This window comes from Rissa tridactyla, chromosome Z, assembly GCF_028500815.1.
Source record: "Rissa tridactyla isolate bRisTri1 chromosome Z, bRisTri1.patW.cur.20221130, whole genome shotgun sequence".
Classification (NCBI taxonomy): Eukaryota; Metazoa; Chordata; class Aves; order Charadriiformes; family Laridae; genus Rissa; species Rissa tridactyla.
The window spans coordinates 60,132,853-60,159,123 of record NC_071497.1 but is presented as its reverse complement, the minus strand read 5'-3'; the positions used below and the strand labels follow the sequence as shown (position 1 = coordinate 60,159,123).

The following is a 26,271-nucleotide window of genomic DNA, read 5'->3' as shown; positions in this document are numbered from 1 at the left end:
GCAAAGCGATGTCAGAACAGGTCTGCCTGAGGAAAAGGTTGCTGCGATTTACAGATGACCACCGGGTTACATACAGGAGTGCTGCTGCCAAATACTGTGAAAATACTGGCAAATAATAATATGGTTATCTATCTCAAACACGATCCTGCTCTTGAACCCATGAACGATTCTACTCTTGAACACATTCCCTGTGCTCAGGACAGCAGATAAACATGTGTGGAATAATTACTAAATTGGCCAAGAATACAAAAGTACAGCATTGTTCACACATTAAGGAAAGCCATAAAATCAAGAGGCTTCTGAGGTAGAACACAGCCGCAGCTGGCACACGAAGAATTCTGTGTGCCACGAACACCTGCGATTCCCTGTACAAGGTTGTTTGCGAAACTACACGAGGGATGGAACGGAACGTAATTGTTCCGTGGCCTTCCCTTGTGACAAATAGCAGATATGGGAACGAGATGGTACTACAGAACAGATAAGCGGCCTACACGCTACCTGAGCCAACATTTCGTCAAAAGTTGATGAAGTGCTGTCCTTTGTGCGAACTTTGCTTATTACAATGTACCAAAACACACTTCCATCCGGGAGGCTACCCACCCCCAAGGTGCGACCACTCTTCCTTCAGTACACCAATCATAATAAAAGTATTAATGACTAAAGTCACTCAAACTCCACTTTGAAGATGAAAAAGTAGTATAAAAATAGCCCGAGGGAGAGGGGATATCGGGGAAGACACCATCGCGAACAAGTCAGGAGAACCCCTTCACTGACTCCCGGGACCAGTCGATGGGCTAAGCCTTTCTTCCCCCGCATAGGGACACCTTTGGGAAGACTTAGATCATACCGAGTGTTTCCTTGGGAACTTAGAAATTTCTCTAGAGAATCTCTACCCTACATTTATAGCCAGGCTGTATTGTTTATAACTTTTGTCACGCATTTTGTGTACTTAACAGTATCTTTATTTGCACGTGCTTTGCAGACAGTGTATTTATCACCGGCAATCCTAAGAACCTATCTATCTGTTGTTTAAGTAGCTAGTCGTTTCAGTTTCTCACTGAACGCGACCAAAGCCTCGAGAGAGGCCGTGCTAGTTCAGGAGCACGACTACACTGAAGGTGCAGTCCACTATTAGTGTATCCAAATTGCAACGGTTTAATATATTAAACGCGATTGGACTGATAGTGCTGAATTGGGCATCACCCAGAATTTAAACCCAGCCGCACCTAGCCTCCCACCTCGGTGAGGAGTGTTAGAACGCAAGGGGGTTTATCTTCTGCCAAAACCGCTTTGCTTCTTTCACGCAACAACATGGCCATGTAAGTACACCAATTAGGAGAAGGGAGCAATTGTAGATGACACGCAGACCAGTATGAGTATGTTAAGTGCTTTGCGGCTCTGCTTGATAATGTGGGCGACAGGGCCAGACCCAGGAGCCCAAGGCGAGCAAGGAGGCACAACTGCCTGTCAAAGGTGTGGGGCCAGCATAGCTGCCCAGAGCAGGCCGAGGCGGGTCATGCTGAGGGAAGACTCACCCTGCTGAAGGGAGAGCTGCCTTAAACTTCCACCGGCAGCCACCCCACCCTCACCCGTCCTCGGGGAGCAGCGCCTGCCGTGGACCAGCTCCCCTCTCGCGCTCTCCCTCGCCCTCGCCCCCCGAGGGGCGGCCAGACGCCGCGGGGCTCCGGCCTCCCCAAGATGGCTGCCGCCGCCTGCCCTGAGAGGGCCCGCGCAGGACGCTGAGGGGAGGGACAGCCGCCGGCGGCGCCCGGGGAGCGGAGGGGAGCGGCGGCGAGCGGCGGCGCCATGGGGGAACGGGGCGGCGACGGTGGGGACAGCGGCAGCGACGAGACCGTGGTGGAGGGCTCGGTGACGGACAGCGATGTGGAGGAAGAGGAGCTCCGCAGGAGAAGGTGGTAACGCGGCGTGGCAGTGATGTGCGCCTACCTGGGCCGGCGCGGTGGCATGTGCGGCGCAGGGAGAGGCCGGGGGCCCGCGGCGGCCTGCGGGGTGGCCCTGAGGAGAGGCGCGCCGCGGCCCCCGGCCTGCGTGGCGCGGGGTGTGATCTCAGGAAAACACCGGCCACGAACCCTCCTGCATCTCACATCCCCGCGTGCAAAAGAGCTCGATTATTTCTGAAAAATGTGCATTTTTAGGGTTTTTTTTCTTTTTTTTCTCTGTTGAGTTTAGCATGCCCTTAGACTCAGTCGTTCTTAGCTCTGCAAATGACCCCCTCCTCCTTCATTTTACACACACACACCCCCCTTGTGGGCCTTCAACTTTGTGCCTCCAGACTCTCCTGAATAACTTTTTTGTCAGTGGAACTGAAACATAATCAGAAACCAACTCAGACAAAATAAATAAAATACTATTAAGTACGGTTGCGGCTGATGGTAATTTCTCCACAGCTTTAACTTGATACCTTTTTCATGACAGTATCTCTGATATCCTTTAAGACATGGCCAAGAATTGAAACTATGAGGCACTTCTTTGTACTGGCGTTCTGTCCCAGCGTTGCTTGGAAATACATAAAGCGGCGATGTACCTCCCCACCAAAAGTTTCCTGTGCAGGGAATGGGGTAGATCCTCACAGTTTTGGGGTCCTTCGCTGTTGATGTGGGCGTTAGAGGTGCACTTGCCCAGCATACAATTAGCAGCGTCCCCACAGCAGAGGCCAAGATGGGTGCCCTCAGCTGCCCCTTTGAGTTTATAGCACTGAAAAGCAGAGCGTACAACTGTTTAACAGCTTTTTTTGTTTGTTTTCTTTTTTTTTTTTTCACGAAGGTTGCCCTTTCTGGATAAGGACATGGCCGTAACAACTGAAATAAAAATTAATGAAGGTAGGCAAGATTCGTTTTTCAGTCTGTTTCAGTCAGGTTCTGGGAACTGGTGCTGTGGATGTCTGTATTACTTTAACGTCAGTGTTGCATGAAGTTCATTGTTATGAACTGTATGTGCCCTCTTATATCCATAGTTTTAGCTCATATTTTAGAAGAACGTTCAGCATATTTTTAATATTTGAAAAATAGGTTTGCTCTTAATTTTTCTATTCTTCCTGTGTACTATAACAGAGAATGCCTGGCTTGGAAAGTGTTTGAACTGTATGTAGGGATATCCTTTTTGTTTAGAGAGGTGTATTGTGATTGAGCAGAATAAAATACATGAAATCTAGACACATAATAGTCATATATAACTATAGTTGCATATGGTATTTAAAAAATAACTCTAATATACAAAACTTTTAACATACAAAATTTGGGTAGGGATATTTAAGGACATTATTTTAAGTGTATTATTAAATTATATTAAACATAAATGCATGCACACTCATTTAAAGCCTTCAAATCTTCTCTAATAACTCCCTTAGAGCAGGTTGTGTGAGCAAGCATGTTTTAGTTACGTAACAGTTTACTGGTACCTCCTTGGTGTTTTTGTATAATCCATCCTACTTCAGTCCTGTGTTTTGTTCCAGCAATACAGAGACTGCCTATTTTTTAAGCGACACAAGGTGTTCTTAGTGTTCTACATTTTTTTTTGTCTTTTTGCCAGTTTGAAGACCTGAACGGACTATCATTTTTTATTAACCTACTCTGGGTTAATAGAAATCTTATTGACAGCCCATTGAAATCTGCAAAAACTTTTCCAATGGCTGTGATTTCCCGATGCTAAACTTTTCATGGTTGCTCAATAGTTTTGTCTGAGGAAAGAAGCATCATCCCATTTTGAACTTACCTGTGGTTATCCACTGGAATTAAAACCTGGCAACATTCAACATACATGGTTTAAGGCATGTTTATTTGACTCATTGTTCAGCTTGTGGAGTGGGGGTTTGTCTGAGGGTTGAACGGGCTTTTTTTGTCTCTGTAAATGTAATAGCTTATGATATTTTTAGCATTATGCCTGCAGCATTTTATATTTGGTAAGGTGGAATTAGTATTTCATGATTCGTGTATTTGTGCTTACTTGTATAGTAGCAATTTGGTGATGAGATACGTAACATAAAGATTAATTTGATGGGTATTTTATTAATGTCAGTAACAGCATTCTAGTTTTGAAACCTAAGGGTCCAACCTTAAAGGTTTTTCTCTTTTTTCTCTAGAGAGAAGTTCTTCCTTTGCATAGTCATTAAATAAATATTCCATACAGGAGTACAAATATTTTTAGTCAAGTGGATCATGCATCTTACCAAAATTCCAGTTGTTAGTTTAAAAAATAAGAGGAAAGACTTAATCTCCAAGACAAACTCAAGGAGGGTTCCAGAACACTAAGTGAAATAAATTTGCCTCCAAGCTGGTTTTATTTATTTCTGACCTCTCCTATACCGTAGTTTCGAAATCGAGTTAGATAGACTGTTTAACAGCTTGAGTTCCTTGCATATCAGAAGCTTTGATATGTATACCTTGGTTACTGAGTTATGTAGAAATTTATGGAGTTATGGAAAGTTATGTAGAAATTAAGGCAATCAAAACTTCCTTTAATTACTGTATTTTTCTTCTGTTTTTTTCCTAGGAGCTCTCTCTCCAGAAATCTGTTTTATACAGAAATTTTTTGATCACACATATAGTCAAAAAGAAGAACAGATAAATCCAGTAGATACAGAAATGGTACGTCTCTTGCTACACGTATCTGGCTATTAATTATTAATAAACTCACTGGGCCTCGCATTCTTTATGTGCAAAAGAGCCTGGTGGCTTGCAGCTGAAATGAATTTTATGACAAGATAGTTCCCATTTGTGTGGCACATTCTCTTCAGGAAGGTATCAAAGTCTCTTCCCTCTATACCCTGTTTCATGAGGGTATAACCGTTCAAATTCGAGAAACAAGCCCATAACAAAGATGAAGAAGTTGTGGAGCACAAACTTTTTAGTATGTTCCTTTTAGGAGGTGAAAGATAACCATCTGGATTAACCATGCCAGAATACACCCTTGATTGCTCATTATGAGATTAGCTATGATCCAACGATTGGACAATTGTTTATTTGAAAAGAGATAGTAATCTGAAATGCAAAATAAAATGCTTGCATGATGATGGGGTAATTAGTTCTACTCTATGGATAATTCTGCATTCCCTAATCTAGTAATTATCCTACTTTTAATATATTTGCCACAGTTGGTAGCTAGCCCATAAACTTCTGTACAATTGAGCAATCAGCTTTCCACCTGCATGTGACATGATCATGAAACAATTGGGAACAAACAGATTTTTGCTCTTTAACTGAGATTATTTTAAAACCTCTGACTGTTACACTGTCCTTAGGGCTGTGGATTCACCAATCCAAAGACCACTATCTATGCATTCTTATTCCAGTATAAGAGGATTTTTTCAAAGAACTAAAACGCTTCCTAGATGACAAAAAAAAACATTGAGACCTGCATAGCACACCGCTGGCAGCTTAGTTGTGCACAGCATGGGGACAGTATAAAAATTAAATCTTTACTGAATTCTGTAAGGAATGCTTTTGGCCTGTTATCCATGATGCTTGCATATGTAGATGACACCAGTGTGGCTCTTCAGCCACTCTCAGAGCCGACATGGAACATGCTTATATAGAAGCTTTCGCTTCTACTGTGTCCTCAGAAATGATCTTATGTGAATACAGCATCTTGATGCGATGTGATATGAGGGTCGTGCAGCCTGGAGTGGCAGAATTTTTTCAGGAACTGTAACATCAGTTCCAGTTGTTCCAAAGAGTCTTGGCTTTCTCTGTACTTCAGGTGGGTTGGGGGAGGCTTGGCATATACGGTCCTATCCTTGATTCTACTAGAGATTGTAAATAAGACTTTTCTTCCACCAGAGATTCATTAGATATATAGACAGATTTTGTAGGATTCATGTTCTTTCCAACTGACAAGTTGTTTCTATTATCTATTAACAGCCTATTCTGTGGCTTTTTCAGGCAGGCCTCGTGATTGTAAGTTTGTGCTTTTACCTGTTTCAGTTATTTTTTTTCTTGCCCAGTTTGTTGAAGTGCACCTAAAGTTGTTAGGTGGCACTTACACCTTTTAAGCATTAGTCTTTTTTTGGAACATGTCCAGAGTTCCCTCAGATAGTTGTCTGTATAAATAAGTTCTCAAATGAGAAAAATCAGTTGAGTTTTGCAGGAATTTTCTTACCAAAAGGAAGAGAGTAGGACAAAAGGCTGTTCCCAGTACTTGCAGTCAATGGTCACAAACACTATTTATGTAATTTCTGTGATTTGAGAAGAACTATCAAGCTATCATCAGTACACTGATTTTGCTTGGAACCTAATATTTTAACGGACAAAGTAGTTTCTCCTTCTGAGGTACTCGGTACATCGTTGAGCTTTAAGCATCTCTCTGAGCAATGTTAGCCTGTCAAAGAGGTTTAGTAGTTGTTCTGCTATCCTTCTGACCTCTCTTGGTCTCTGGATAATGTTCTGTGTAAATATCCAGGCTGATTCGTACAAAGGGTGTATTTAGCAAAGTCAGTAACTTTCTGCCAGCTATTCCATTGCCATATTTTGGAACTACATCAGTCAATAACTGTTGCACAAACTGTTTCTAAAGAATCTATTCCATTCCAGGAAGCCTTTTAGCAGTCTTTCCTCTTGGTCAGTTTCCACCTGTTCCTCTTCATGTAATTTCTAAAATGATTGTTCTTGTTGTGTTGCTAATACCTTATGCAAGCCAAATAAGTCATCACTTGGTGGGCATACGAAGGTGTTCTTTCCCAGAGTTTTCGTAGTGCTGTGACTGTTCTCCACTGTATGTCAATGATTTGTTTAAAATGGCAGCCAGTATGCTGGTAGTCCACTAGAAATCCCCTGTCTTCAGCTCATCTGGAAGAGAACAAACCTGCACTTCACTTGCCTGTCTTAATCATTCCTAGGTTGCCTTAGACTTTAAATAGAGGCTCCTTTTTCCATGCTAGAGGAGGTCTTTCCCTTAGGTACAGTCAGAGGCACAAAAAGTAGATCCAGGCTTCTTTTACTAAAGAGTTTGAATTTGGCTCCTGCTCTGACATTAGGTTTCTGCTTACCCACATTGTCCTCTTCTGGGTCTGCATGTAGCAGCCCTGCCACTTAGAGCTTTCTGATGTGCAGGTCTTGTCAGCTAAGTCCCTTAATTCTGCCTTCTCCAGAGGTACTGAGAGTTGTGTACTAAACTCCACAGTCCCTGGTGCAGCACCCTGTCTTGTTTAATTAAGAGGGAATTGTTACAAAAGTAAGATTAAAGCTGGGAGTTGAAATAAAAACACCTTGTATTTTGGTCTTTTGATGTATAAAACACCTGAAGTTTAAAGCGATTATGTCTTACTTGCATAGGTATGTTTTCCTTCTGGGTGAGTGTTGTCTTTCATGGTCTTGATTTAATTTTCAACATTTTTCTCAAATAGGACAAATAAAAAATATTTTCGTGGAATGGCTTTTGTGTCTTATTAGTAATGTGCGTAAAGATCAGATCTAAAAATTCCATTTCCCAGCTCAGTTACAGATAGAAGAAGATAAGCATGTAGTAAAGTTGAGAAAAATGCATACTAAGTTGTTAATCTTTTTTTTTTCCCATTCAGATAGCTGAAGAGGTATGCACATTTGACCAGTCTCAGTCTCTACTGCAGTAAGTATAACACATCACATAGGAATTCCAGTCAGGCATACTGTAATTAAACAATTCTGTTATACCTCCATTTGTATGTTATTTTATTCTCAGTGTTTTATTGTGGTGCAGTTTTCTTGTTTGCTTAGTGAAGGATCTATATTTATGTCTGGGGTGATTCTGTGTCCGATGTGGGTCAATTTTTACCTTATTTGTTTTTATTGATGGTATTACCTTTAATGGTATAAGGGCATAAGCAACAGAAAAGACAGTAAACTACTCAGGGAAAACCATTAGACAAATGAACAAAAAATTGTAATACATAATATTAAACCTTTTGTTCTTAGAACCTATAGAAGGATTGCAGTAGAAGATGTATTTATAATAGAAATACTGAAAGAAGTAATAAAAAATGGGAAGGGACGTTTTTTCGCTTAGAGAATGAATGTACAAACATACCTAGCTCCACTTAGGAAATCTGGAAGTCTCAGTTACTGTAAGTCCTTGTAAAGAGAAGTATGCCTCTGGAAAAGCCTGCCGTTGTTTCCACAAATAATTGTAAGTAAAAAACTGCATAAACAAACTGAAAGTACTGTAGAAATTTTCTTAAGCTGAGCAGATAACAGTTCTTTCTGAATAAGAACATTTACGATATTATTTAATTCTAGGGGTTGGATTAACATTCCATCACTTCCTGAAAATATTTCTAAGCCAGGTTTTGCGCTAAATGCTGCAGTAGCGGGACAGCAAAATAATACCGTAGGTATGTTGTATTTTGTACAAAACTGAAAGTAGCTATAGCTGTGGCAAATTCATTTGAGAAGCTGAAGATGAGTAACTGCGTAGGTTTATTTAGAATCTGTCTATATGTGACCTTTACAATCATAGTTTTCTTGGACTACAAGTTATGTTTTTGTAAGCATTCTGTTAGCATTGTTTGAAAAAAGTAATTGTTTTCCCAAGCCAGTGGTATATTTCCAGCTTAAAATTATTTCATTGCTCTGGAATTTTCTGACAAAAGTTACAGGCCACATAGCAATCAAGTGCTGTATGGATGTGTAAGGTTAAGCATGGATGTAACAGTCATTGGGGGTTCCTGCATGCCTCTTACTAACATATCCAAAAATCAAAGACATCTGTAAGAAACAAGAAACAAAAATGCTACTGGTCATTCCCCACATCTCTCTGCCACCAGCTGCTGCTTCAGGTGTACTGCTTCAGGTGTACTCTGCCCTTCCAGCAGTGCAGGCCTGCCCCATCTGTTTAAGCTAATTTCTGCCAACCCAGTAGAAAACCATTCACTTTATATCTTATTAGGAAATTCCCAGGGAGTCACATGAACACAGTGATGGGAGCAGGGGGGTGGGACCAGCCCTTTTCAGAGGCAGTAAGTTACAGATTAATTTAGCTGTATTGTCTAATTGCATTGTAATTATAGAGGGCAGGGTATAGGCCTCATCCAGGGGAATGGGCAGCGATTCCATCTGCTGATAGTCTTTGGAAACATGGGCCTCTAAACAACAGTGAAGAAATATGACAAAATAGCCCTGGAATATAATTTGGTGACTAACAGAGCCTGACTAGAAATCTTATTGTCAGTTCCACTTAGAGAAAATGGCTACAGAAATTTTTAAGAATGGTTGAAACTTTAGCCTTAAACAGGAAGTGAGGCCATTTTATTAGAAATTATGAAAACTTTCAGAAGTGGAATTCAGTGATAGTACAACTGAAATATTTGTTTACTCTCCTAAATTTAGATATCAAATTGAACGGATTTGAAAAAGATTCCGAAGAAAAGGTTAGTGTATTTTTACAACTGAATGTATATAAAATATCTTTTAATTTTGTTAGCATTAGAAAATATTTTACTGAAAAATACATGGTTCTTTCATTTTAAAAAGCAGGCACATAGCTGTCAAAAGTGACACTGAGTGTGTCACTTTGGTGAAAACAACTTAAAAGCTAACATTCGTTTTCTGCTTTTTTGGTAGGAACTGCAGTTACTAAGCTTGCAGGGCACAACGGTAGAAGCTAACAGTAACAGTGAAGTAGGAAAGATGTCACCATGACACAGAATCTACGAGGGCTGTTACTTAAGCTAAAGTAATGAGGACTTGTAGTAACCTAAAACATGTTTTCCGCCAATGAAAATTATGGGAGAGGGACTAGAGAGGTCTTTGAGGAGGAACAGAGAGTATCTGTAACTGTCCTTCTGTTTGGGAGTAATGACTGACTTGTGGCCAAAACCAGGTAGTACATCTCTTGGGTAATCCTAAAGGTGCTCATGGGGGACAGGTTTCACTGCTGATGAGATAAAAGTGAGGGAATAGCTCTGGAGCTACGGTTTGCCCCATTTGTCAGGTCCTTTCTCAGTGATACTGAATTGGGGGTGATTCCGCTCCTGTGTGAGCCTATGTACTTGGGTGTTGCAAGGTACTGCCCCTTTTCTTTGCCCTGGGTTTCTGCTGCTTCCTTTGGGCCAACACTAGTGCTTGTTTGACCCCCAGCATGAAGCAAGTTTTGAGGAACAACTGTCAGATGCTGTTCAATTTTTTTTAGTTGGCTTAGTTTTCAGCCACGTTAATTTTTCAGGTTAGGTCCCCAGAAGATTAGATAAGTGCCAGTGCAGCATAAGAGAGGGTGTAGAAATGCATAGCTGAAGGCAAGTGGAAGGACAGGGACTCCACCAACTCTAATTTAGATAAGTTTAATGCAATCTGAATGTTCTAAGTGTACCTCATAAATAATACTTATTATTTTAGTAATTATCTGCTGGCAAGCACTGCTTTTGCATGTAAAAGAAAGAAAGAAAACCTTGAAGGGAAGAAGGAATTCCCTGACAGCTTCCAGAAAACAGAGTAGCAAAAATTCAACAATATATCCACATGAACCATCCAACCCAGAAATATCTTGAGCAAGAGTTGAAGGTTCTGCAACCACCGACATAAATATCCAGTGGTCAAATATTCCCTTTCTTCCTTACCACTTCCCCTCTCCCCTTTTTCCTTCCTGCACTCCCTCCATTCTTGGTTTGCAGTCAGTGAAGTCCAAGCAGCAGTGAAGTACTGGCAATATTTCGTGAAGGAATTCTTGGCCTTTGCCTCCGTATCATCTGTCTTTATGCTGACATCTGCAATGACAACGTTGCTTGCGTCTGTTGTGCTGTTTCTGCATTGTTGTCGCCTTTTATTGCACCTCTGAGGCACAATGCCCTCTTTGTGCTTTTCAATTTCTAGTCTCAGTTCATCCCTGACCAGTTCATTGCTTTCAGGTGTATGGGTGTTGGACAAAGAAACAGTCATTGGAATTCGTTCTGTTGCTTTTTCTGCAGCAAAAAGTACCTTCTATTACCAATTCCTGCTGCAATGTCATGGACAGTTTTGAGGATTTCAGCAGCACTAGTGACGTCAACTGCATGGGTCCAGGAGAAGTGAGAGGATCTTCCTGCGTACATATAACGCTTGCTGCCATCTGCAGCTTCTTAGGAAAACTCACATTAACTTACAACAGGGTACCAGTTCCAGTATTTCTTCTCTGACATTCCAACGTGGAGCAATTTACAGCAATATGCAGTGTAATTATCTGCTGAAATAACCTGCTTAATGCAGAGGCCATAGCATTATGACTGTTTCATCTAGTCCCATAGATTTGGACCTGTAAGTAAAAAGTCAGACTTCTATATAAATCAATTTTACTTTTGTTTTTTTTTTTTTTTAGGGAGATTGATTAAGATTAATGTTGTGGAAAAAACAATACTTGCTAAAATTTGCCAAAAACAAATTTGAGACCAGTATGACAAATTATTCATGTCTTGTAGCAAATATGATTGATTACATGATAAGGTATCCCTTGCCTCAGAACAAAGAAAAAAAATTAAATCCCCTATGCTGTTACTTTCTGAAAAATATACAGCTACCAATATAAAAATATAATACCAAGTTTATTAGGTGAAACGTTCTCATTGTACAGAATTAGTTAAATAGAAGAAAATCAAAAAGCCTTGAAACAAAGATTACCTGTGATTAATAGCCTCTGGAGAATAGACAGATTGAGTGCATTGGGAATATCTCCAGAGGGTATTTTAGGAGCCTGGAGTAAGAAGGTTGGAATTAATCACTATGGTGAATGATACTTTTTGAAAATTGGCTGATACTGGCACTGGCAAGATCTGAGTGCTGCAGGAAGACCCCTCTTGCGAGGAACCAATGGCCATCACAGGCTTTCGTGTACTGATTTGAAGAAAGGGCAGGACAGACATGTTGACAACCAGAAGTGAGTTACTAGGCATGTTAGTTTTGTCTATCTATTCCTGAAAATACAAGAGAAATTCATTAGTTAGCATAGTCTCTGCATAGAAGTCCTGACACCATAAAATGAATCTTGCTGTGTTTTCTTGATTTTGATGACATAGCAGCTCTGATTTCTGCTGAGGTTAGTCTGCCGATAGTGGGGCCAATATTGGTCAACATCCTCAGTAATGGCCTGGAAAATGGAACAGAATGCACCCTCAGAAAGTTCAGAGATGGTACTGGGAGGAGTGACTGATACAGCAGACAGTTGTGTTGCCATTCAAAGGATCTTGTACAGGTTGGAGAACTGGGCAGAGAGGAATCTTATGAAGTTCAACAAGGGCAGATGGAAAGTCCTGCATCTGGACAGGAATAACCTCAGGCACCAGTATGTGCTGGGGACCAACTGGCTGGAAAGTAGCTTTGCAGAGAAGGACCTGAGGATCCTGGTGGACAATAAGCTGGCCACAAGCCAGTGATACACTTGTGTGGCAAAGGCAGCAAAAAATATCCTGGGCTGAGTTAGGAAGAGTGTTGCCAGCAGGTTGAGAGAGGTGTTCCTGTACTTAGAACTGGTAAGGCCAACTCTAGGGTACTGTGTCCAGTTCTCGGTCCTCAGTACAAGAAAGATAGAGACACACTGGAGCAAGTCCAGCACATGGCCACAAAGATGATTAAAGGACTGATGCGTCTTTCATATGAGGACAGGCTGAGAGAGATGGAACTGTTCAACCTGGAGAAGAGAAGGCTCAGGGGAGTCTTACCAATGTGTATGAACACCTGACAGGGAGGAATTAAGAGGGGGGAGCCAGACTTCTCAGTAGTACCCACTGGTAGGACAAGAGGCAATGGACACAAAAAGAAAGAAATTGCACCTGAACACAAAACCCCACTTTGTAACTGTGAGGGAAGTCAGATACTAGAACAGGTTGCCCAGAGAGGTTGTGCATTCTCGAGCTGTGGAGATACTCAGAAGATGACTGGACATGGTCCTGGGCAACCTGCTGCAGCTGACACTGCTTGAGCAGTGAGGCTGGACTAGCTGATCTCAAGAGGTCCCTTCCAGCCTCAACTGTTCAGTGATTCTCTGTGCCCACGTCCCAGTCCCAGTCCCCAAACCCATGTCCCAGTATATTGCAATAATTTTTAGCTCATCATTCTCACAGAAGCTGGTAATGTTGATCCTTCTGAAGCCTTAACTCTTTTATGGTGATGCTCTTATATGTACGTATTGAAAGGCTGAACTTCTCTGCTGTTGTTTGACTCAGAGCTAGCAGATACAGAAGTCCATTTAACATTTCCAATCCAGTGTTATTTATGCTTCAGTATTATTCAGTCCGGTTTTATCTTGTAACATTAAAAAGCCACAGTCTGTGACCAAGTAGCCACCAATTTCTTGATAACTTTTTAAATGTTTTCAAACACGTGGAAAAAAAAATAATCCTTGCACGTCAAGATTGACCAAGGTGATGTGAATGCAGTGCCATCGGGTGGAGGTGACAGTCCAGATTTAAGCTTGCCCATGTACTCTACAGGGAGAGGTAAACATCTAAGGCTTGGTTAAGCCTGTCTTGCTCACTGGCCTTTGGTGCAGTGAGTTTATTAACACACAGTTTTTATATCCACTGTCAAGTAAATTGTTTTTTTTTAGATGGGACTTCTGCTTGACTTCCCTGTCCATCTGCTTCCTCTGGTGCAAGGTTCTCAGTTACATAAGGCTGGAGTTGATGGTGGCCAGGCCCAGCTGTTACCCAGTGTGTGCTTACTGGGTAAAACAGGGAGACAAGAGATTCTGGGATGATGCTAGAATGTCAGCAGGATTTGTGTCTGGATTAAGGAGCGCCTTGATTTGGATTTGTACTGGGAATAATTGAGATACGAGGATAGTGGGATTTAAATCAAGGCTTTGGAAGTAGTGTGCTCATGCTTACTACATCTCACATGGAAGAGATTCACAGTTGCCATGAGATGGTTGGCATTCAAACCCTAAAAAGAATTAACAGCCTTATGCCAAAGAGATGCCTTTTTCTCTTTGGCATCCTTACATAGGAACCCCTTTTTGAAAGTAGTTGCTTGAAGCATAGCTCTTATGGTGGATCTGAGGATGGATCTGAACGTGCATTTTCCACAATATTGATATGCTACTGCTGAACTACTGACTGAGGCGGAATCCTGCTCCTCCTTTGAGTGAAACTTAAGTGTATTCAGACCATACTTACCAGACAGCGGTCCACAGGAGAGAGAACTCCCTGTTTTGGTTTGGTTCCAGCTGGCTCAGCTGTGATCCTTCAGCAGCTCCTCTATTCCTTTTCAACAGACAACCGAAAGTACAGGAACCTTATGCAATGAGGCTTTAAGTGTCTTTATGGATAAGTGGCAGCTGAGGATGGGTTGCGGGGAGGGAAGGTTTTGACTTCTGTTACGTTCTGCACATCTTAGTTACTCATAGAGGAAGTCCCATGGGATTTTGCCAACAGAAGTGAGTGCAAAAGAACTTTAGGTACCTGTAGTTGGACGAACACCATCCACATTTCAGTGTTGGATTTCAGTTTGCATTTAGGTTTTTAGGATATTGCAAAATTATTCATTTATGCCTGCCTGATCCTTCTACATTAATATAAATTTAAGTTTCCTCTGCCCTTCAACAAATGCACCAAGCCTTTTTCTTAGGAAATCTATAATATACATACATGCTGTTTATACCACAGTTCTTCAAGTACAGAAAGTTATGCCAGTGGGGTTTTTTTCCCTATTGTTTAAAGTCTGCAGAAATTAGAGAAGTGGTCTAAAAAGAAAGTCTAATTCAATACAGCAAACTAAAAAGTAGTCAGTACTTAAAAAGAACAGTTAGCTGCAAACATACAACATAGGAAGCAGCTCATTGGGAAGTAATTTTTCAACAAAGAATCAGGGATTTATAATGGCTTACAAACTGAATATGAGTCAATGCTGTCAGAGTTCTGCTCTTTCTGTTTTCTTGTTTTTGAGCTTTACCAAAAGTATGTTACCAGTGGTTAAAGGATCCTTGCACTACCCAGTGTTTCCACTTGCTGGCAGCAAGAGTCTAAAAATGTTTTGGAAGAGATTATTTTAAGATGCAGTATTACTAAGCAACACCGCTATTAAACACACGTTACATAGAAAAAAAATTTGTTACGTCTGCTGTGGCATCTGATTTTCTCCTGCAGTAACATTGCAACAAGGATAAGGAAAAAAAAAAGAAAAAGCTACTAATTGGTACAAAAGTGGGTGCATCTGTTGAAAGTGCCTCAAAGTGATTAGAAAAGCACTATCAGTATAACTTTTCCAAGAACAGTTATGATTCTACGATATCTGTGTTTCCACACAGATACTCAGTGTGGAAACTCAAATGTGCAGCCTCCAAACATACTCCTAAGGTTTTGAACTGAAGCTTGTGAGGCACAAATGTTCCATACCTGTGTGGGATCCACATGAGCATGTAATCAAAAGTCATATATTGTGTTTTACTAAATAAGTTTTTTATATTATTGTGAACATGTTCACTTTCATTGTGTCTAGGTGACAGAAATTTGTTTTTCTTTTAAAGCCCTTTAACACCCTCAGGTCATTGGCAATGCCATAATATCTTTGACTTTGTAACAGAGTTAGTCTCTTACTCTGAATTTTCGCTGCTAGGGAAGTCAACAGCTGAAGTGTACTACTTTTGAAACTGAGACCTCAGTCTGACCCTTGATAAGAAACTGTATGAGTTCTTAGGGAAGGCTCTGAGTCTTGTAGTTTATGCAAAAATTGCAAATAAAATATATGCTTATATATGGATGACTTCTAAAGTGAATGTTAATTACATGCTTTTAAAAAAATTTGTTTCATTCCTTTCTGTAATTTTTTTTTTAATGTTTGGATTTCACAGAGACTAATTAATGAAGATCTGTCTCCAGAAGTAAGACTCTCTCTAGATGCTCTTCTGGAGGATATAATAATGATTCCAAAGGAAGAGATACCACAAGATATATTTCTGGATGTTTTAGAAGATTGCCAGAGAACCTGCATGACCATTATTGACACAGATAACAGAGTAGAAGAACATTCCCCTAATAGTGATACAGATCTTTCACTGGCATCCCTAGGGAAGATTTTCATGGAACAATTCACTGAACAGAGTATAGAGACTGGTGAATTTGAGATCAGTGATTTGTTGAGATCCCCCAGTGATTCTGAGAGTCTTAAAATGATAAACCCATTGCCTGACAAGTTAGAGTGTCAGGGTCATGGCTTTTCCGTTGATCCATCAGCAGAGGAGAGCAGTGATGCCCGGCCGGTACCGCTTGTGACAGCTCTGAATGCCTTGTCAGCATCTGTAGTACAACCTGTCACTCCTGTAGAGCCAAATGAGAGACAGTTTAACACGGAGGGAGAGCAGTTAAATTCAGAACCCAGTATTCCCCAGTTAAATGGTGACTGTACACAAATAACAAATATAATAGAGCCTCACCTTGCTACAATTCAGGTGGAAGAAATAGAAGCCTTAACAGGATCTAACTTGCAGAGGACAGCAAATGAGCAAGTATATACACAGTTTAATTAATATTTGAAAATTTATATTTACCATAAAATATTTTATAGAATAGCCAAATTACTTGGAGAGTGAATCTTAGTAAAGAATAAAATGGCATCAATAATTTGCATGTTTAAGACTTTTCAGTTCTTTTAGTTTTAAAAGTCCAGTACTGTTTTTTTTCTGTTTTGATATATACATGTTATGACAATGGCTGAGCTTGTTGGGATGGAAAATCCTAGTAAAGTTAATCCAGTGACTGATGTGGAAATCTAGAATCAGCATGGGAGTTTCAAAAACTCCTGATTCCCCTGTACATCTTCCATGGCTCGCGTTCTCTCCAAGGAAAGTTCCAAAACACTGTTCTGTTATTTCATTGTAGCACATTGGCGTATACCAGGCAATTTCAACTCTAGGTTCCTACCCCCTCTGGCTCTGTTTTTTCTCCAGAGTGTAGTATGCTGTTTTCTGCTGTCATAATTCTCACTGCTGTAGCATACGAATGCTTTGCAACTATTACAAAAGAAATTATAGCTACGTCTTTCTTGTAGACTAGAAAGATTACTTATGGGCATTTTTTACACTATATTTACAAGTGCATTTATTTTGTTTAGTTCTGCCTATGTGAGACTTACTGAAAAAATTGAGGCATGGTTTTATGTTCGTGTCCTCCCCTGAAGAAGCTAGTATGTATAGATACAACATGTGATCTTTCTTTCTGTTTTCGTCTCTTATCCTCTGCTGCTCTCTCCAAAATGTTATGTCCTGTGCTGTAAAGGTGATCTGGAGTAGGTCATTTGTATTCAACAACACAAATACAAAAATCTGGAGAGAAACATGAAGGGAAAGCAGTGCTATTTTCTCTTGCTGTTTTGGTTATAGTAAGGGAAAGAGAAAGACACATAGGAGATGTATGTTTATGCTGTAAAGTATAGTAGACATCTCTTGTAACCCTGGAATCAGATTCTCTGCCCTGTGTTGTCTTTGAATAATCTGGAGCTGCAAATCAATGATCAGCTGCATTTAACTGGTTATTTAAGGTGGTTTTACAGCCACTTTGCTTCCCCATGATGGCATAAAGCATCCATAGACTATGAGTTAATTGTGTCTTTTGCTGGTAGTATTAACTGCATATAACAGTACATAATAAAAGGTATCAAAACAGTAGCAAATTTCAAGGTGCCAGAAGGTCTCTAGGCTAATTGTCTCAGAACTGTAGCAATTTACAAAGCTCTTTCAGTGTTGATTTCTGAAATTTGTAGCACAGCTGTGTGAAGCTTAATGTATAGATTTACTCAATATTGCAGTTAAGATTGTGAAGTAGGGTCCTGTGGGAATGGGGATCTATAACCTCTGGTTGATTAATAATTGATTTTAGGGGGTTTTTTGTGCCTGCATCTGCTCTTCTTGAATGCAGAAATTAGGGAGGCAATTTAATGAGGAAAAAATCCTGGTTAATTTTTTAGTAACTGTTGCGTTCTAACAGTATATTGTTCACCTTGGTCTTGTCTCATCCTTGTTTCTTCAGCATGTCCTTATTGTGGTGAAACAAGTACCCAAAAGATGAGAGCCTGTACCATCCTGTAAACGGAATCAGGATGCTGAATAGCCTGTTTTATTTTAACATATGGTGCCTTATAAAGCAAGTTGCTTTTTTTTCTCTTGGAAATGTTTTCATCTTCTTCTCTGACCCTTCTTCCATAGCAGATATAATGCCATGGAAAGAAATGCATTGATAGTTTTGTAAACTGAAATATTTGGTTTTCCCCAACTGCCATGTTAGCACGCATCATCTCTTGACCTGAAGGGACCACTTCTGGGAATGCAGTTCACCTCTTCAGTAGCCTCTCTGCTGAATATGTCAATTAAAAAAATTAATCATAAAATCCTCTATTTCCATCTGTGTCCCGAGAAAGGACTAACAAGTTCTTCCATGTCACTGTGAAAGAATTTGTGTGCATGTGTGCTGAGGGTGTGCCCTAAGAGCTTTCATCATTACTCAAGTGTGTAGTAAGCTAATGAGTACCCAGGTTTCAGTAACTTGAACGATACTCGGCAGCACATCACGCTCACTTGACTAAAACAGTGGATAAACTCAAGTTACTCAAATTTAACTCCCATGTGATGACATATCTTTAGGGTGGCATTTTTCTCCCTTACTGTTAGAGATAAGCCTCTGGTATACACCAATCATTTAGGTTCTCCTTTGCACAACTTACTTAGGACGAGGTGAATCACCATCGTCTCTGATAGTAGCTCCTCTTCTTCACCAGTGGTAGGGGTAATGAGAATGCCTAGTGTAATCTAGATGCCTGGCCTTTAAAAGGTTTAAGATAAGTGAAGTGAGTGTCATCTGTGGTGGCTGTAGCTCAGGGATAGCGTGTCTTTAGAAATAACTTCTCAGCTGGGAGTTACTGAACCTCAGGTGAAACATGGTTCTTGATTTTGTGCACATTTCTAGGTTTGTGCAAGAGTGAGATAAGACGGGCTAGTTTAAGACATCTTAAACATCGCTTTATTTTTTAGGACAGGAGTTCATGTCCATAGGAAACTGAGATGAATCTGTTAAGTCATTTCATATATGCCCGACAAAACAACTTTCAGATAGTTGCAATTTTTGTTTGCTGTCAGCCAGCCTAGATTTAGAATTTAAGTTGTGATCCTGGATATCCTAATTCCCTTGGCTAATTCTGCTAGGGGGACGTGGTGTGGCACGCTGCTTTAGGAGTGTCTTTCCTATGGCAGCCTCTGTCTCTCGTATCTGTATAATTCCAGTTATTCACTTAAGCAACCCCTCCATTGTCTGAGGGTACACAATTTTTAAGGCAGTGTTCTTGGAGCTGTTATATATACAGCCCTTGTTTTAACTGCGTGTTTCCAGTTGCTTGTAATACTTCTTTTTTTGTCACAGCCTGTAAGTGATCAACAGAGAGAGAAAGAAGCAATTTCAGATTGCTGGCGTGCCACCTCTAGTGAAAAGCAAACTGGGGAGGCAAGTTCACATTCAGTGGAGGCTGCGGCATGTGCAGAAACAGCCCAAACAATGTCAAGGACAGCGATGCAGTTAAGAGAGACCTCCTCAAGAAAGTGCAGAGATCCTGTTTCCAGTCATCGCCAAATACGAAAAGAGACTCAGCAGCGGATGTCTCACAGTGTCAGTACAACAGGAAACAAAGCTAAGGATTTTGAGTATGATAAAATCATGCATAATATTCTTAAGTTTTTGGGGTTTTTTTAATTAATGTAACAAGTACAATGCATACTGTACTCATTCCTCATGTGAACGACTTCAAATGATCCAAAGATAAAGGTTTTACCTTTTATCTAAAGATCTGGAAGCTAGTTACTCTCCTGATGTACTCTTTATTCAGTACTACCTATGTTAGCCCATATACTTGCATGCTGTTACAGACTTCCTTTTAAAATCAAATATATTCACATTCTTAGCTTTACTATAAACAGCAATTTATATAGAGAATGTATTTGTTGATTTTAAGCAAATCTCTTGTCAGTAAAATTCAGAAATCTACTTCTAAAGACAAGCAGAATCTAGAAACCAACACATGCCAAGAAATAACTGTGAAAGAGGACAGAAAAGTTGAGCAGAGAAGAAGGAGCAAGAGAATTGAAAACAAACGTAGTAAGATACTCTCTGATGTTTATCAATTTTTATTTGAACAACTATACTGAATCGAATATAATCCTTAATTTCCAATATATTGTGGCATGGATTTCTTTTAAAAAGATGATAGAAACATTCATTTTAATAATTAAAATTATTTATAATTTCCTTCACTTGTTTAAACCTACATATTAGCAACCTAACAGTTGTTTCCATAAACTTATGAGATTTTTTTTTTAGGATTTTTATCATGGTGTTATATATGAAAAAAGTATAGTGTATTCTTAAAAGCAGAAGCAAAATGTTTTCCTGCAGACTGAAAATGCAGATCCTGATATTCATTTATATATCCTTCTGTAATCTAATATTCTGCGTGCAACATCATTCTGAGCGCAGAGCCATCCCTAAGAGTTGACCTTTGCAGAACAGTTTATTCTATTTTGAATGCCTGCTGTTGTTATCCTGACTGTTTTAAATATAAGATTATAGGTCTGTCACTACCACAGTCATGGAGCACTCTTTGAAGTATTTTTCCTTGCAATGTGCTTTGTCAGAGAGAAAGATTGCTATTTTTCATCCTTTGAAGATGCATGCAGAGAAATTCTTTGCTGCACAGAGGAAGTGTGTAGGTGAATACAGAATTTCCTTGCTTAAGTGCTCACTCCAGCACCATTAAGATTGGGGTCTTAAAAGGAGGGTTTTTTTTAACTAAGCCCCCTCAGTCTGGATTTATCTGTGCACCTACAATCATTTAAAAGGTTACAAAGTTTGGAAATATTCAAACTGTAACAGCTACATTATAGATCTTACAAAATGCGAATATTTCTACGTCCAATTAACAACCCTTCTCTTTTACAGGGTTTTAATTATTCCCAGTGGAAGCACCTTTTTTTGAGATTTAAAGTTGTATGACTATCTGCTCATCGGTTTCAAATTGACTTACTGGTTTACACTCAAAAACCAAGCTGTTATTTTTTTTAGCATGATTTCTGCAGAAAGAGTTGCGCTCCCTGTATAGGTAGCTTAATGCAAACTAGCAAGTTTGCCTTTTGTGTCAGACGTAGCAATCATGAGTCTGTGAGTCAGTTTAGTTTGGTAATTCACAGGAAACAGAGCCCAGCCCCACAAAAAGTTTCGGTTTGGATCAGCAAGCATCACTTGTTTTGCACAAGGTCAGACACAAGGAAGGCTGTAGGGAAGGCAAGGTAGAAGCGATGAGAAATAGGTCCTCTCGAAGTAACAAGTTAAATTGGGTAAGGTGTAACGTGAAACTGCGCCTTGTTCTGTGTATGTCTGTGTGCTTTAATCCTTCCTGAGCTGATGGGCTAGTTTAAACCAGCTTTGACTAGGGAGTGCAGTATCTTAAATGTTTACAGTCTTGCAAGGCTGGACAGGTAGAGGAGAGGGACTGCCCATGTGTTCAGCTGAGGGAAGGTCCTGGGTAAACCTGTGCCTATTAGATTCTAAAAATCCAGACAGAGCCAAGAACTTAAGAAAGTTGGGAATTAGTCTGAGCTCACAGTATGTCACTGTGCACAAAAAAGCAGAGACATCAGGCTTTGTGAATTACAGCTCTAGGAGAACTGTGTTTTAAATTCATACTTAAAATTCCTGACACCCAAGCTGAAAACTGTAAAGAATGCATAAGGGGAGATAGCATATGTTCTGTAAAACAATAAACTAAAAATTAAAAGTAGTATCTTTTAATTTTTTACATTTAGGCCTTGTATTACCAAGCAACTTTTCTCTCATTGCAGAAATGGCAGAGCTGATTGTGAAGGAATGGGGAACAGTAGTCTGAGAGCGCTAATCTCAATCACCATCCTAGTGTAAATACTCCTTGCTCACAAACCGGAGGTTTTAAAACATAAATGAGTACACAAGAACCGCTGAGATGGTTGACATTTAAGAAAAGAGAAATTATTGAATAACTAACTAGCAGTTGAAATGCTTATCTTGTAATGATTTGTAACCTAGAATAGCAGTTTTGTCATCCAGTAGTAAACAACACACTTTGCGAAAACGTCATTAGAAAGGAAAAGGTCTGAACTTAACACACTTTTACAAAGTCATATTCCTGTATGTTGAATTTCACTTGGAGTTTTCTTATGGAATTCACTGTGGCATCTTTTATTGAATGGTATTGTTATTTAATTGGTAATGTGTTTTTTGAGGTATTAATTTGTACTAGATTGAATGAGCATTGTTTCTCCAGAAAAGGTATTTACTAACTGTAGTGCAAAGTGAAGCCAAAGTAAGAAAGGAAAAATAATTTTCTGTTCAACATATCTTTTACATTATTTTTCAGGACAAGAAGCCCTTGGTAGGAATTCAGTAAATCCTATTTGCCCCATTTCGCTTTCAACAATCAGTAGGAGGAATACTTACGGTGAGTTTGTGCAGTTGACAAGACTGCAGGTTTGTTACTAGTCAGTGGATTATTAAATTTTGATTGGTTTAACTTGGTAATTGTTCATGAGAAAATACATAGACCTATGTATAAAAACATATTAAAAAAGAAAATTTTGCAGAAAAAGTATGCACTTAAAAAATCACGAAGTTATGCAATTAAGTTTAATTAGCCTTAATTCAACAATCCTGTACATGCTTATCACAAAACAGTCCATTAATTAAATAATCAACTTAATGTTTTTTAAAGATTTTTTTTTGGTCCATTTCAGTGGCCAACTTGAGATGCCAAGATTTAGACTTCCCAGTTTAATTTTTCAGGGACTCTGATTTTGCCCCTTGCATCTTGAAGGAACTTGTAGCTTCATAATTTAGTATTGCTTTGATTCTGTAAAGCTGTGAGTACTTGGTATTTTGCATTTTTACTTCATCTTGGGCACCAAAAAGAAAGAATGACAAATAGTAGCCAGCTGGGGAACTTTTGATTGAAGCAATTCACCTTATCCAGCTTCATGTGTGATATTCTGTGTCAAAGACATTGCCACACCCTAAAGTATCAATTGGTTGTTTTGAATGTAAGTCTGTTGTTCTTTACTTCACAGTTCCCTGTCTCATCAGTTGGTCTCTGATAAACTTCATAACAAAAGGGAAAACGGTTTCACAGATAGTTGTCTCATTTGGTAGAACACTTTGATTCATTCTTAGGGTGTTTCCACTCTGTGCAGTGGCTAGGATTTCACAGCTGCTCTGTGGAAACAAAAAAAAAAAGTGTTTTGCAGTTAAAGGCTATTGCATAATGCTGGCATATAACAGAGAAAAAATTAAGGTAGAAATTCTCCATCATTTGGAATATACTGAGAGAGAGATTGGGTCAGCAGCAAATTTCAGACTTTTACAGCACAGGACTGTGGCATTTGAGCTAACAGAGTGACTCATAATGTGTATTAACTTGTACTGGAGGTAGATGAGAACATATTTTGTTGGTGGGTTTCAAAGCCATCTGCTGACAACAACAGAACATTAATAATGTGGGTTCAGCCGCAGCCTCTGTGGGCAAGCATACTAAAGATTGCATGTCTTGCCAGGTGACTGTTTCTTCATCTGCCAGGCTCTGGCTGCTATTTTTTGGTGTGAAAGAAGCACAACTGCGCAAAATGTGTTTTAGTTGAACTTTTTGAAGAGATGAGAGGCTGACCTACTTCATTCTTTTTTTTTAGTGAGGGAGGTGTAATCAGGAAGAAGTAGAGTTGCCAGACCTGTGTCATTTTGAAATGCACTTTCATCTCCCTTCTTCGGGAATCATTGTTCTGATGATTATATTCTGCTTTTGTGCCTTTTCTCTTCTTTTAAAGCCTTCCACCAGTGATTAGGTATGTCTTAGCCTTGTATTTTTCCTTATTCCCGTGCTTCAGTACTCTGCTTCAGTACCTTACTGAGTTCTTGGGTTCTTTTGTTGTTTTTTTGTTTTTTCCCCTCTTTTTTTCCTGGATGTCATCATGTAGGATATGGACAGCATGGGAGAGATACTCTCTGTGCTCTCCATTTGGGTCTTGATTCACAGTGCCTTGAGGGAGCTGAAAAACAGTTGCAATGAAACTTGCGTTTCTCCTTGGTCTGGAGCATGCACAGTGTCTTTGGAGAGTCATGTTGCTAAATTCTAATGATCATTAACTGAACAAGTTGCAGGTTCGATTTTTCAGGGGCTTATTAGTATATCAGATAGAGGATACTTTTCACTGAGGGAGAAATAGGTACCTTCCCCTAACTGAACCTTTTTTATGCTCCCTTAACAGATTTCTACTTTTTGCTCCAGAATATGGAGTTACTAGAGTTTCTTAATGAAATAGGCTCTATAACATGCCAGTAAAATGTTTTACTGATGATACTGTTAAAAACCATTTATCTTGAAGCACTGTCAGCGTAAAGCAATGTAGTTAAAACTTAGTTGATTTTCAAGTATTCAGCAGCAAAACCTAATAGCACAAAATTTTTGGACAACCCAATGCAATATCCTTTGCCTATAATGAAGCAAATTCTATAAAAATACACAATATTCTGGGTTGGAGGACTCACGAGTTTCCAATTAAATTAAGATAATTTTGCTTAGTGGGAGCAGAACAGTCTTAATAAGCCTAATTCACATATCAATTCACATATTTAGTATGTGAATTAGGCCCAGACAGCCTTCTGGTAATGGGAGATGGTTGAAGAGTAAAGTTGACCATGAAAATGGTCTTCTGGAGGGAATGCTGGTTTGAGAGCTGGAAGATAGGAAGCAGAAGATCCTCTTCTCTTTCCCTTACTTTCCTCAGTCTACAAAAAACTGTCACATAATGAATGTTTTAAGGAGCTGATGCAAGGCTTTGCTAAACCCAGTTCAAAGACTTACATTCCATCTTTTTTTTTTCCTCAACACCTCCTTCATGGACCAGAATTGTTCTGTGGGTCATGAAGCTGGTATCTTGATTTATTCCATTTTGGTGGGAGTGGATATGGAATTGCTAGTAATTCCATGGGCTTGACTCTCTGCTGCTTGAGTGCCAGTGAGTAATCCTTACCCAGCACAGTTGCTGTACATTGGCAAAGTAAAAAAGATAATGATGTCCAGCTTTTTCATGGGCTGGAGCTACCTTTAAATTTGAAATGAAGATGTGAAGCACAATAGTTGTTGCCTATCCAAATGTAAGATGGGGCATGGCTGGACTTGCTGATGGTTGAGGTATAGCTTAGACCTAAGGATAAAATTTGGTTCTAAACTGGCATAGAGGCTGAATTTTGAAGGATCTGTATGGATGATCTAGAATTATATCTAGATCTTAGGAGTTGCCAAGCTTTAACTGCTTATCCTTAACTGCTAATGTTAGGGCTGGGGCTAGGGTAATATTCCTGTAGGTAACAGTGGGTTTGCAAGGCATTGTAGGTAAACATTTTGGCTAAAAGGTGAGAGTTGAATCTTGCACAGTCTTAGGAATTAAATTGAGAAGAAGGTTCAGAAGAGGCTGCTGTGTCAGGAGCAGGTACAAGGAAGTGCCACAAGATAAGCCTTGACTAGTGTTATAACTAAAACTATTTGACGCCAGTAGGCCAGCATGGGCTGTGGCATGTTTAAGTGTGGAAGGAGTCCCCAGCCTTCTGGCTATTACTGGTCATTGCTTTTCCATGTGGATGGCAATGAAGCTGCAACATATAGTCCAAGGACAATCAAAAGAGATTGTCTTGGGACAGTTGGTAGGGGAATCTGGTGCACAGGTAATTTTTTCGTCTATCCTTCCCGTTGTGGGCAGTGACATGGGAAGAAACAGATGGACCCAGTCTATTAATACATGGCTCTGTGGCTGTTACCACCATGACAGTTTTGGGTTTTTTGGTGATGGGCTGGTCTACATGGCACCAGGCCTGCTGGTGTCTGATGGGATTCACCTTTCTCAAAGGGGAAAGAGGGTCTTTGCTCATGAGCTAGTGGGGCTCATCGACAGATCTTCAAACTAGGCTTGAAGAGGAAAGGGGGTTAATATCAGGCTTGCTTGTGAGAAGCTGTGGGATGACACACCAAGGTTATAGGGACTGGGTTCTAGTGAGTGCCCTGAGCCTGTTGCTCTGAGATGTGCTGGGTACACTGGAGCACACTTGAAGTCTTACAGAGATGAGCCAGGGGCTCCTGAGGTAATAGGAGCCAACAGGGGAACACCAGGGAAATACTCAAAGGAATTAAGGTTCGTTCCTGTAAAAAGGTGACAGCCCGGCTGAAGTGCCGCTACACCAATGCACGGAGCATGGGCAGCAAACAGGGGGAACTGGAAGCCACCATACTGCTAGAAAGCTACAGCCTAGTTGCCGTTACTGAAACTTGGTGCAAT

At 40.0% G+C, this 26,271-nt stretch overlaps 1 protein-coding gene across 1 annotated transcript in view; it reads left to right on the top strand.

The window, feature by feature from the left end:
* The first annotated feature begins 1,722 nt into the window (after positions 1 to 1,722).
* The window catches only part of ANKRD31 (ankyrin repeat domain 31), a 66,552-nt gene continuing 42,003 nt past the window's right edge, over positions 1,723 to 26,271 (top strand). The window contains exons 1-10 of the mRNA XM_054185573.1: positions 1,723 to 1,913; positions 2,785 to 2,840; positions 4,510 to 4,604; positions 7,532 to 7,578; positions 8,226 to 8,320; positions 9,315 to 9,355; positions 15,739 to 16,392; positions 19,295 to 19,572; positions 19,896 to 20,023; positions 22,314 to 22,394. Of these exons, the coding sequence (XP_054041548.1) occupies positions 1,807 to 1,913; positions 2,785 to 2,840; positions 4,510 to 4,604; positions 7,532 to 7,578; positions 8,226 to 8,320; positions 9,315 to 9,355; positions 15,739 to 16,392; positions 19,295 to 19,572; positions 19,896 to 20,023; positions 22,314 to 22,394 (1,582 nt within the window). The 5' untranslated portion in view covers positions 1,723 to 1,806. The remainder of the gene's footprint in view (positions 1,914 to 2,784; positions 2,841 to 4,509; positions 4,605 to 7,531; positions 7,579 to 8,225; positions 8,321 to 9,314; positions 9,356 to 15,738; positions 16,393 to 19,294; positions 19,573 to 19,895; positions 20,024 to 22,313; positions 22,395 to 26,271) is intronic.